Here is a 13,195-nt window from a genome sequence, read left to right as displayed (position 1 = left end):
ACTTGAAAGGAGGGAAAATCCAAGTTCCCGATCTACATCTGGGGGGCGCATTTGGTCAGCAAGGTGGAAAAATTGAATTTGGCGGTGCTAGGGAGGCACATTTTTTTGGAATTAATGGAAAACATGAAATTAATGGTGGATTTAGCATAAATTGGATTAATCAGGAAGGAGGAGGCAGTAAGTTGTCACATCATAAACATACAGTTAAGTCCATATATATTTGGACAGAGACAACATTTTTCTAATTTTGGTTATAGACATTACCATAATGAAATTTAAACAAAACAATTCAGATGCAGTTGAAGTTTAGACTTTCAGCTTTCATTTGAGGGTATCCACATTAAAATTGGATAAAGGGTTTAGGAGTTTTAGCTCCTTAACATGTGCCACCCTGTTTTTAAAGAGACTCAAAGTAATTGGACAATTGACTCCAAGGCTATTTCATGGACAGGTGTGGGCATCCCTTCATTATGTCATTCTCAATTAAGCAGATAAAAGGCCTGGAGTTGATTTGAGGTGTGGTACTTGCATTTGGAAGGTTTTGCTGTGAAGTAAACATGCTGTCAAAGGAGCTCTCCATGCAGGTGAAACAAGCCATCCTTAAGCTGCGAAAACAGAAAAAACCCATCTGAGAAATTGCTACAATATTAGGAGTGGCAAAATCTACAGTTTGGTACATCCTGAGAAAGAAAGAAAGCACTGGTGAACTCATCAATGCAAAAAGACCTGGGCGCCCACGAAAGACAACAGTGGTGGATGATCGCAGAATAATCTCCATGGTGGAGACAAACCCCTTCACAACAGCCAACCAAGTGAACAACACTCTCCAGGAGGTCAGCGTATCAATATCCAAATCTACCATAAAGAGAAGACTGCATGAAAGTAAATACAGAGGGTTCACTGCATGGTGCAAGCCACTCATAAGCATCAAGAATAAAAAGGCTAGACAGGACTTTGCTAAAAAACAGCTAAAAAGCCAGCACAGTTCTGGAAAATCATTCTTTGGACAGATGAAACCAAGATCAACCTCTACCAGAATGATGTGAGAAAAGTATGGCAAAGGCGTGGTACAGCTCATGATCCAAAGCATACCACATCATCTGTAAAAAACGGCAGAGGCAGTGTGATGGCTTGGGCATGCATGGCTGCCAGTGGCACGGGGTCACTAGTGTTTATTGATGATGTGACACAGGACAGAAGCAGCCGCATGAATTCTGAGGTATTCAGAGCCATACTGTGTGCTCAGATCCAACCAAATGCAGCCAAACTGATTGGTCGTCCTTTCATACTACAGATGGACAATGACCCAAAACATAAAGCCAAAGCAACCCAGGAGTTTATTAAAGCAAAGAAGTGGAATATTCTTGAATGGCCAAGTCAGTCACCTGATCTCAACCCAACTGAGCATGCATTTCACTTGTTAAAGACTAAACTTCAGACAGAAAGGCCCACAAACAAACAGCAACTGAAAACCACAGCAGTGAAGGCCTGGCAGAGCATCAAAAAGGAGGAAACACAGCGTCTGGTGATGTCCATGAGTTCAAGACTTCAGGCAGTTATTGACAACAAAGGGTTTTCAACCAAGTACTAAAAATGAACATTGTATTTAAAATTATTGAATCTGTCCAATTACTTTTGGAAAACAGGGTGGCACATGTTAAGGAGCTGAAACTCCTAAACCCTTCATCCAATTTTAATGTGGATACCCTCAAATGAAAGCCGAAAGTCTGAACTTCAACTGCATCTGAATTGTCTTGTTTAAAATTAATTGTGGTAGTGTCTATCACTAAAAGTAGAAACATTTTGTCTCTGTCCAAATATATATGGACTTTACTGTATGTAGATAAACCTGAAAGGTGGTGGGATAGTTAGAATTTTTTTTACAATGTCATATAGTTAGAGAAAACATTTTTTGCCATTCTTTTGTTTGTTTTGTGGAAATATGAACATCTGTCCTTCTCAAAATGGAAGAATTTGACGGGAAAGGCAAAATATGTACGTAGATCATTGTAACTAGCAATGATTAGGGCTTAGTTGGTAAAATAACTGGGAAAAATTTGTGATGGTGGGTAGCAAAAAGTATGAAATTAAAGGTAAATTTAGAAAATTATCTGAAGTAAAAAAAGAAAAACTTAGTATTGTCCAGTGTATGCTTTTGTATGTATATAATAGCCTTTCTGTGCTGACGAGGTCACGGGTATTTTTTATCATTATTAAAAAGGAGAATTAAGGAATTTTGAATGAAATGTTTTGTTTCCTTATATTAACAGAAATTACCCTGGAAGGTGGAAACCTACAACTACCAAACCTAACTGTGGGGGGCATAGTTGGTCAACAAGGTGGAAAAATTGCAGTTGGCGGTGCTGGTGGGGCACAAGCTTTTGGAATAAATGGAAATCAGCAAATTAATGGTAGACTTGATATATCAAGCAATATTAATGGGGAAGGAGGAAAACGTAAGTGAGATGTTGAGGTGGTGGGCATTTATATGTTAGAAATTTTAACGATTAGAATGAAGCCTAGATAATTTGTGCCATAGTGAAGGGAAAATAAACAATTGGGATATATTTTATACTAGCAGATAACTGCTTAATTTCATTGTATAAATACCGTATATACTCGAGTATAAGCCGAGATTTTCAGCCCAAATTTTTGGGCTGAAAGTGCCCCTCTCGGCTTATACTCGAGTCATGATCGGTGGTGGGGTTGGCGGGTGAGCACTGTCATATACTCACCTAGTCCCAGCGCTCCTGGCGCTCCCCCTGCCTGTTACACTGTCTTCGGTGCCGCAGCCTCTTCCCCTGAGCGGTCACGTGGGACCGCTCATTAGAGAAATGAATAGGCTGCTCCACCTCCCATAGGGGCGGAGCCGCATAATTCATTTCTCTAATCAGCGGTGCCGGTGACCGCTGACAGAGGAAGAGGCTGCGGCACCGAAGACCAGCTGTCCGGGGGAAGGAGCGGGATGCCGGGAGCAGGTAAGTATCGCATATTCACCTGTCCTCGTTCCACACGCCGGGCGTCGCGCCATCTTCCCGGCGTCTCTCCGCTCTGACTGTTCAGGCAGAGGGCGCGATGACGCATATAGTGTGCGCGCCGCCCTCTGCCTGATCAGTCAGTGCGGAGAGACACCGGGAAGATGGCGCCGAGGAGCTGCAAGCAAGACAGGTGAGTATGTGTTTTTTTTTTTTTTTATTGCAGCAGCAGCAGCAGCTATGGGGCAATAATGGACGGTGCAGAGCACTATATGGCACATCTATGGGGCAATGGTGCAGAGCACTATATGGCACAGCTATGGGGCAATGGTGCAGAGCACTATATGGCACAGCTATGGGGCAACGGTGCAGAGCACTATATGGCACAGCTATGGGGCAACGGTGCAGAGCACTATATGGCACAGCTATGGGACAATGGTGCAGAGCACTATATGGCACAGCTATGGGGCAACGGTGCAGAGCACTATATGGCACAGCTATGGGGCAACGGTGCAGAGCACTATATGGCACAGCTATGGGGCAATGGTGCAGAGCATTATATATATGGCACAGCTATGGGGCAACGGTGCAGAGCACTATATGGCACAGCTATGGGGCAATGGTGCAGAGCACTATATGGCACAGCTATGGGGCAACGGTGCAGAGCATTATATATATGGCACAACTATGGGGCAACGGTGCAGAGCACTATATGGCACAGCTATGGGGCAACGGTGCAGAGCATTATATATATGGCACAGCTATGGGGCAACGGTGCAGAGCATTGTATATATGGCACAGCTTTATGTGGAGTATCTATGGGGCCATAATGAACGGTGCAGAGCATTATATGTGGCACAGCTTTATGTGGAGCATCTATGGGGCCATAATGAATGGTATGGAGTATCTATTTTTAATTTTGAAATTCACCGGTACCTGCTGCATTTTCCACCCTAGGCTTATACTTGAGTCAATAAGTTTTCCCAGTTTTTTGTGGCAAAATTAGGGGGGTCGGCTTATACTCGGGTCGGCTTATACTCGAGTATATACGGTAGATAATATTGCCAGAAAGGAAACAAAATATATCAGTCCAACCGAAATATGGGAGGCGTAATTGGTCACCAAACTGAAAAAATTAAGTTTGGGGAAAACTGGGGAAAAAAACATGATGCTTCATATGTAGGGTCTTTGACTTTGACACGGGCTTGCAAGCTGAGATGGCATCTTTCCCAGCAGATGGTGGTTGAATTATTCAGCCATCATCTGCCTCTAGCCGGCGTATACAGAGCGCCATTGTTAACATGATAAATGCAGCTGTCAATCTCTTATCACGCATCGTGCTTGCTATGACTGATCTCCTACGAAAATTAGGCAGTAGCTGGTGTTCATAGGAGACTGTGATTTTAGCTATACATAGCACCAGTGATGCATTGCTATATACAGCACAAGCGATCAGATAATTGCTGGTTTAAGTTTCCCAAAGAGAGTAAAAAATACAGTTAAAAGTAAAAAAATGTTTTTATAAATGAAAAAAATAAAAATATATACAATTTTTTTTTTAATGGTGGAGAGACAAAGCCTTTTGAAATTCATGGAAACCATGGAATTAGTGGTGGACTTGAAAACTAAATTGAGCTCAATATGGAAGGCGGGAAACTCTATGTGAAATATATAATGACACACGGCCTTGCTAAGAAAAAGTCATTGCTTCTTGAGATCAGTCTCTGATGAAGCCTCCTTAGTTTTGGAAAAAAAAGTGCAATATAAATAGTCACTATTGTTAAATTAATTGTTGAGGTGATAAGTATAAATATTTTAAAAATTGATTCAATGAGTTGAAATTAGTTTTGCGGTGGTAAAGAAAAATTAATTTATAGAGGAATTATTTTATAATACCAGTTACATGATTGTTCCTTCATTTAAACGGAAATAATTGACTTGAAAGGAGGGAAAATCCAACTTCCCGATCTACATCTGGGGGGCGCATTTGGTCAACAAGGTGGAAAAATTGAATTTGGCGGTGCTAGTGAGGCACATTCTTTTGTAATTAATAGAAAACATGAAATTAATGGTGGATTTAGCATTAATGGGATTAATCAGGAAGGAGGAGGCAGTAGGTTACCACATTATGAACATATGTAGATAATCCTGACAGGTGGTGGGAAATGTTTAATTTTTTTTTACAATGTCGTATAGTAAGAGAAAATATTTTTTGCCATTCTATTGTTCATTTTGTGGAAATGTGAACATCTGTCCTTTTCAAGTTGGAAGGAGTTGATGGGGAAGGCAAAAAATGTACATAGATTATAGTAACTAGCAATGAATGGGGCTTAGCTGGATAAAATAACTGGTATAGATTGGTGATGGTGCGTAGAAAAAATTAAAGGTAAATTTGGAATATTATCTGAAGTAAATAAAGGGAAGAAGAAAAACAGCATTTCCCAAATGTATACTATAGTATTTATATAATAGCCTCTCTGTGCTGTCGAGGTGAAGGGTATTATTTATTATAATTAAAAAGGAGAATTAAGGAGTTTTCAATTAAATGTTTTATTTCCTTATATAAACAGAAATTAACCTGGGAGGTGGAAACCTACAACTACCAAACGTAAATGTGGGGGGCATACTTGGTCAACAAGGTGGAAAAATTGGATTTGGTGGTGCTGGTGGGACATATGCTTTTGGAATAAATGGAAATCAACAAATTAATGGTGGACTTGATATATCAAGCAATATTAAAGGGGAAGGAGGAAAACGTAAGTGAGGTGTTGAGGTGGTGGGCATTTATATGCTAGAAATTGTAGCAATTAGAATGAAGCCTAGTTAATTTTTGCCACAGTGAAAGGAAAATAAACAATTGGGATATATTTTATAATAGCAAATAACTGCTTAATTTCATTGTTTATATAGAAAATATTGCCAGAAAGGAGACAAAATGCAACAGTCCAACCGAAATACGGGAGGCGCAATTGGTCACCAAACTGAAAAAATAGTGTTTCGGAAAACTGTTTAAGCAAACACATGATACTTCATATGTAGGGTCTCTGACTTTGACATGGGCTTGTAAGCTGAGTTCTCATCATTGCTGCCAAATGATGGTTGAATTATTCAGCCATCATCTACCTCTAACAGCCGTGTAAAGAGCTCCATTGTTAACATAATAAATGCAGCTGTCAATCTCTTATCACGCGTCGGGCTTGCTGTGATGGATCTCCTGAGAAAGTTAGTCTGTAGCTTGCTTGCATAGGAGACAGTGATTTTTGAACTAGTGATATATTGCTGTACACAGCACATGCAATCAAATAATTTCAGGATTAAGTTTCCAAAAGGGTGTAAAAAATTCTTTAAGATGTGAAAAAAAATGTTTTTATACATGAGAATAAACAAAATATGTAAGCAACTAATCACCCCCTTTTGCTATATTAAAAATAAAGCAATTGAAAGAAAAGTTTTAGTTTAGAACTATTGGGCAAATATGTTCCTTGGTCCTCAAAGGGTTAAACAGAAACAATTGATTTGACAGAAGGCAAAATACAACTCCTCAAACTAAATCTAGGAGCGTGTCCTTCCTTGGTCATCAAAAGGGAAAGATTAAGTTTGGTAAGTGTGGAGAGACAAAGACTTTTGAAATTCATGGCAGAATTTGAATTAATGGTGGACTTGAAATATCAATTGCGCGCAATAAGGAAGGAAGGGAAACTATGTGAGACATGTAATGACAAACAGCCTTGCTAAGAAAAAGTCAATGCCAATTGAGATGAAGCTCTGCTGAAGCCCCCTTAGTCTTGGCAAAAATACAATATAAATAATTACTATTGTTAAATTAATTGATGAGGTGATAGGTGTAAATATTTTAAAAATTAACTCAATTAATTGAAATTTGTTTTTGCAGTGGTAAAGAAAAAGTACTTTATAGATTAACTAGTTTATAATACAAGTTACATGATTTGTTCCTTCATTTAACCAGAGATAATTGACTTGAAAGGAGGGAAAATCCAAGTTCCCGATCTACATCTGGGGGGCGCATTTGGTCAGCAAGGTGGAAAAATTGAATTTGGCGGTGCTAGGGAGGCACTTTTTTTTGAATTAATGGAAAACATGAAATTAATGGTGGATTTAGCATAAATGGGATTAATCAGGAAGGAGGAGGCAGTAAGTTGTCACATTATAAACATACAGTTAAGTCCATATATATTTGGACAGAGACAACATTTTTCTAATTTTGGTTATAGACATTACCACAATGAAGTTTAAACAAAACAATTCAGATGCAGTTGAAGTTTAGACTTTCAGCTTTCATTTGAGGGTATCCACATTAAAATTGGATAAAGGGTTTAGGAGTTTCAGCTCCTTAACATGTGCCACCCTGTTTTTAAAGGGACTCAAAGTAATTGGACAATTGACTCCAAGGCTGTTTCATGGACAGGTGTGGGCATCCCTTCATTATGTCATTCTCAATTAAGCAGATAAAAGGCCTGGAGTTGATTTGAGGTGTGGTACTTGCATTTGGAAGGTTTTGCTGTGAAGTAAACATGCTGTCAAAGGAGCTCTCCATGCAGGTGAAACAAGCCATCCTTAAGCTGCGAAAACAGAAAAACCCATCCGAGAAATTGCCACAATATTAGGAGTGGCAAAATCTACAGTTTGGTACATCCTGAGAAAGAAAGAAAGCACTAGTGAACTCATCAATGCAAAAAGACCTGGGCGCCCACGGAAGACAACAGTGGTGGATGGTCGCAGAATAATCTCCATGGTGGAGACAAACCCCTTCACAACAGCCAACCAAGTGAACAACACTCTCCAGGAGGTCAGCCAACCAAGTGAACAACACTCTCCAGGAGGTCAGCCAACCAAGTGAACAACACTCTCCAGGAGGTCGGCGAATCAATATCCAAATCTACCATAAAGAGAAGACTGCATGAAAGTAAATACAGAGGGTTCACTGCACAGTGCAAGCCACTCATAAGCATCAAGAATAAAAAGGCTAGACAGGACTTTGCTAAAAAACAGCTAAAAAGCCAGCACAGTTCTGGAAAAACATTCTTTGGACAGATGAAACCAAGATCAACCTCTACCAGAATGATGGAAAGAGAAAAGTATGGCAAAGGCGTGGTACAGCTCATGATCCAAAGCATACCACATCATCTGTAAAAAACGGCAGAGGCAGTGTGATGGCTTGGGCATGCATGGCTGCCAGTAGCACGGGGTTACTAGTGTTTATTGATGATGTGACACAGGACAGAAGCAGCCGCATGAATTCTGAGGTATTCAGAGCCATACTGTGTGCTCAGATCCAACCAAATGCAGCCAACCTGATTGGTCGTCCTTTCATACTACAGATGGACAATGACCCAAAACATAAAGCCAAAGCAACCCAGGAGTTTATTAAAGCAAAGAAGTGGAATATTCTTGAATGGCCAAGTCAGTCACCTGATCTCAACCCAATTGAGCATGCATTTCACTTGTTAAAGACTAAACTTCAGACAGAAAGGCCCACAAACAAACAGCAACTGAAAACCACCGCAGTGAAGGCCTGGCAGAGCATCAAAAAGGAGGAAACACAGCATCTGGTGATGTCCATGAGTTCAAGACTTCAGGCAGTCATTGGCAACAAAGGGTTTTCAACCAAGTACTAAAAATGAACATTTTATTTAAAATTCTTGAATCTGTCCAATTACTTTTGGAAAACAGGGTGGCACATGTTAAGGAGCTGAAACTCCTAAACCCTTCATCCAATTTTAATGTGGATACCCTCAAATGAAAGCCGAAAGTCTGAACTTCAACTGCATCTGAATTGTTTTGTTTAAAATTCATTGTTGTAATGTCTATCACTAAAATTAGAAACATTTTGTCTCTGTCCAAATATATATGGACTTTACGGTATGTAGATAAACCTGAAAGGTGGTGGGATAGTTAGAATTTTTTTTTACAATGTCATATAGTTAGAGAAAACATTTTTTGCCATTCTTTTGTTTGTTTTGTGGAAATGTGAACATCTGTCCATCTCAAAATGGAAGAATTTGACGGGAAAGGCAAAATATGTACGTAGATCATTGTAACTAGCAATGATTAGGGCTTAGTTGGTAAAATAACTGGGAAAAATTGGTGATGGTGGGTAGCAAAAAGTATGAAATTAAAGGTAAATTTAGAAAATTATCTGAAGTAAAAAAAGAAAAACTTAGTATTGTCCAGTGTATGCTTTTGTATGTATATAATAGCCTTTCTGTGCTGACGAGGTCACGGGTATTTTTTATCATTATTAAAAAGGAGAATTAAGGAATTTTGAATGAAATGTTTTGTTTCCTTATATAAACAGAAATTACCCTGGAAGGTGGAAACCTACAACTACCAAACCTAACTGTGGGGGGCATAGTTGGTCAACAAGGTGGAAAAATTGCAGTTGGCGGTGCTGGTGGGGCACAAGCTTTTGGAATAAATGGAAATCAGCAAATTAATGGTAGACTTGATATATCAAGCAATATTAATGGGGAAGGAGGAAAACGTAAGTGAGATGTTGAGGTGGTGGGCATTTATATGTTAGAAATTTTAACGATTAGAATGAAGCCTAGATAATTTGTGCCATAGTGAAGGGAAAATAAACAATTGGGATATATTTTATACTAGCAGATAACTGCTTAATTTCATTGTTTAAATAGATAATATTGCCAGAAAGGAAACAAAATATATCAGTCCAACCGAAATATGGGAGGCGTAATTGGTCACCAAACTGAAAAAATTAAGTTTGGGGAAAACTGTGGAAAAAAACATGATGCTTCTTATGTAGGGTCTTTGACTTTGACACGGGCTTGCAAGCTGAGATGGCATCTTTCCCAGCAGATGGTGGTTGAATTATTCAGCCATCATCTGCCTCTAGCAGGCGTATACAGAGCGCCATTGTTAACATGATAAATGCAGCTGTCAATCTCTTATCACGCATCGTGCTTGCTATGACTGATCTCCTACGAAAATTAGGCAGTAGCTGGTGTTCATAGGAGACTGTGATTTTAGCTATACATAGCACCAGTGATGCATTGCTATATACAGCACAAGCTATCAGATAATTGCTGGTTTAAGTTTCCCAAAGAGAGTAAAAAATACAGTTAAAAGTAAAAAAATGTTTTTATAAATGAAAAAATTAAAAATATATACAATTTTTTTTTTTAATGGTGGAGAGACAAAGCCTTTTGAAATTCATGGAAACCATGGAATTAGTGGTGGACTTGAAAACTAAATTGAGCTCAATATGGAAGGCGGGAAACTCTATGTGAAACATATAATGACACACGGCCTTGCTAAGAAAAAGTCATTGCTTCTTGAGATGAATCTCTGATGAAGCCTCCTTAGTGTTGGAAAAAATGCAATATAAATAGTCACTATTGTTAAATTAATTGCTGAGGTGATAGGTATAAATATTTTAAAAATTGATTCAATGAGTTGAAATTAGTTTTGCGGTGGTAAAGAAAAATTAATTTATAGAGGAATTATTTTATAATACCAGTTACATGATTGTTCCTTCATTTAAACGGAAATAATTGACTTGAAAGGAGGGAAAATCCAACTTCCCGATCTACATCTGGGGGGCGCATTTGGTCAACAAGGTGGAAAAATTGAATTTGGCGGTGCTAGTGAGGCACATTCTTTTGTAATTAATAGAAAACATGAAATTAATGGTGGATTTAGCATTAATGGGATTAATCAGGAAGGAGGAGGCAGTAGGTTACCACATTATGAACATATGTAGATAATCCTGACAGGTGGTGGGAAATGTTTAATTTTTTTTTACAATGTCGTATAGTAAGAGAAAATATTTTTTGCCATTCTATTGTTCATTTTGTGGAAATGTGAACATCTGTCCTTTTCAAGTTGGAAGGAATTGATGGGGAAGGCAAAAAATGTACATAGATTATAGTAACTAGCAATGAGTGGGGCTTAGTTGGATAAAATAACTGGTATAGATTGGTGATGGTGCGTAGAAAAAATTAAAGGTAAATTTGGAATATTATCTGAATTAAATAAAGGGAAGAAGAAAAACAACATTTCCCAAATGTATACTATGGTATTTATATAATAGCCTCTCTGTGCTGTCGAGGTGAAGGGTATTATTTATTATAATTAAAAAGGAGAATTAAGGAGTTTTCAATTAAATGTTTTATTTCCTTATATAAACAGAAATTAACCTGGGAGGTGGAAACCTACAACTACCAAACCTAAATGTGGGGGGCATACTTGGTCAACAAGGTGGAAAAATTGGATTTGGTGGTGCTGGTGGGACATATGCTTTTGGAATAAATGGAAATCAACAAATTAATGGTGGACTTGCTATATCAAGCAATATTAAAGGGGAAGGAGGAAAACGTAAGTGAGGTGTTGAGGTGGTGGGCATTTATATGCTAGAAATTGTAGCAATTAGAATGAAGCCTAGTTAATTTTTTGCCACAGTGAAAGGAAAATAAACAATTGGGATATATTTTATAATAGCAGATAACTGCTTAATTTCATTGTTTGAATAGAAAATATTGCCAGAAAGGAGACAAAATGCAACAGTCCAACCGAAATACGGGAGGCGCAATTGGTCACCAAACTGAAAAAATAGTGTTTCGGAAAACTGTTTAAGCAAACACATGATACTTCATATGTAGGGTCTCTGACTTTGACATGGGCTTGTAAGCTGAGTTCTCATCATTGCTGCCAAATGATGGTTGAATTATTCAGCCATCATCTACCTCTAACAGCCGTGTAAAGAGCTCCATTGTTAACATAATAAATGCAGCTGTCAATCTCTTATCACGCGTCGTGCTTGCTGTGATGGATCTCCTGAGAAAGTTAGTCTGTAGCTTGGTTGCATAGGAGACAGTGATTTTTGAACTAGTGATATATTGCTGTACACAGCACATGCAATCAAATAATTTCAGGATTAAGTTTCCAAAAGGGTGTAAAAAATTCTTTAAGATGTGAAAAAAAATGTTTTTATACATGAGAATAAACAAAATATGTAAGCAACTAATCACCCCCTTTTGCTATATTAAAAATAAAGCAATTGAAAGAAAAGTTTTAGTTTAGAACTATTGGGCAAATATGTTCCTTGGTCCTCAAAGGGTTAAACAGAAACAATTGATTTGACAGAAGGCAAAATACAACTCCTCAAACTAAATCTAGGAGGGTGTCCTTCCTTGGTCATCAAAAAGGAAAGATTAAGTTTGGTAAGTGTGGAGAGACAAAGACTTTTGAAATTCATGGCAGAATTTGAATTAATGGTGGACTTGAAATATCAATTGCGCGCAATAAGGAAGGAGGGGAAACTATGTGAGACATGTAGTGACAAACAGCCTTGCTAAGAAAAACTCAATGCCAATTGAGATGAAGCTCTGCTGAAGCCCCCTTAGTCTTGGCAAAAATACAATATAAATAATTACTATTGTTAAATTAATTGATGAGGTGATAGATGTAAATATTTACAAATTAACTCAATTAATTGAAATTTGTTTTTGCAGTGGTAAAGAAAGAGTACTTTAAAGATTAACTAGTTTATAATACAAGTTACATGATTTGTTCCTTCATTTAACCAGAGATAATTGACTTGAAAGGAGGGAAAATCCAAGTTCCCGATCTACATCTGGGGGGCGCATTTGGTCAGCAAGGTGGAAAAATTTAATTTGGCGGTGCTAGGGAGGCACATTTTTTTGGAATTAATGGAAAACATGAAATTATTGGTGGATTTAGCATAAATTGGATTAATCAGGAAAGAGGAGGCAGTAAGTTGTCACATCATAAACATACAGTTAAGTCCATATATATTTGGACAGAGACAACATTTTTCTAATTTTGGTTATAGACATTACCACAATGAAGTTTAAACAAAACAATTCAGATGCAGTTGAAGTTTAGACTTTCAGCTTTCATTTGAGGGTATCCACATTAAAATTGGATAAAGAGTTTAGGAGTTTCAGCTCCTTAACATGTGCCACCCTGTTTTTAAAGGGACTCAAAGTAATTGGACAATTGACTCCATGGCTATTTCATGGACAGGTGTGGGCAATCCCATCATTATGTCATTCTCAATTAAGCAGATAAAAGGCCTGGAGTTGATTTGAGGTGTGGTACTTGCATTTGGAAGGTTTTGCTGTGAAGTAAACATGCTGTCAAAGGAGCTCTCCATGCAGGTGAAACAAGCCATCCTTAAGCTGCGAAAACAGAAAAAACCCATCCGAGAAATTGCTACA

General features: G+C 38.2%; 1 protein-coding gene across 1 annotated transcript in view; it reads left to right on the top strand.

Moving 5' to 3' along the window:
• LOC143770229 (uncharacterized) overlaps positions 1 to 13,195 on the top strand; it is a 263,961-nt gene that overhangs the window by 67,976 nt on the left and 182,790 nt on the right. The window contains exons 22-25 of the mRNA XM_077259650.1: positions 2,271 to 2,456; positions 5,546 to 5,731; positions 9,292 to 9,477; positions 11,145 to 11,330. Coding sequence (XP_077115765.1) covers positions 2,271 to 2,456; positions 5,546 to 5,731; positions 9,292 to 9,477; positions 11,145 to 11,330 — 744 coding nt within the window. The remainder of the gene's footprint in view (positions 1 to 2,270; positions 2,457 to 5,545; positions 5,732 to 9,291; positions 9,478 to 11,144; positions 11,331 to 13,195) is intronic.

Source organism: Ranitomeya variabilis, chromosome 4, assembly GCF_051348905.1.
Source record: "Ranitomeya variabilis isolate aRanVar5 chromosome 4, aRanVar5.hap1, whole genome shotgun sequence".
In the NCBI taxonomy this organism is placed as follows: domain Eukaryota; kingdom Metazoa; phylum Chordata; class Amphibia; order Anura; family Dendrobatidae; genus Ranitomeya; species Ranitomeya variabilis.
This window is presented reverse-complemented; position numbering and strand designations above follow the sequence as displayed.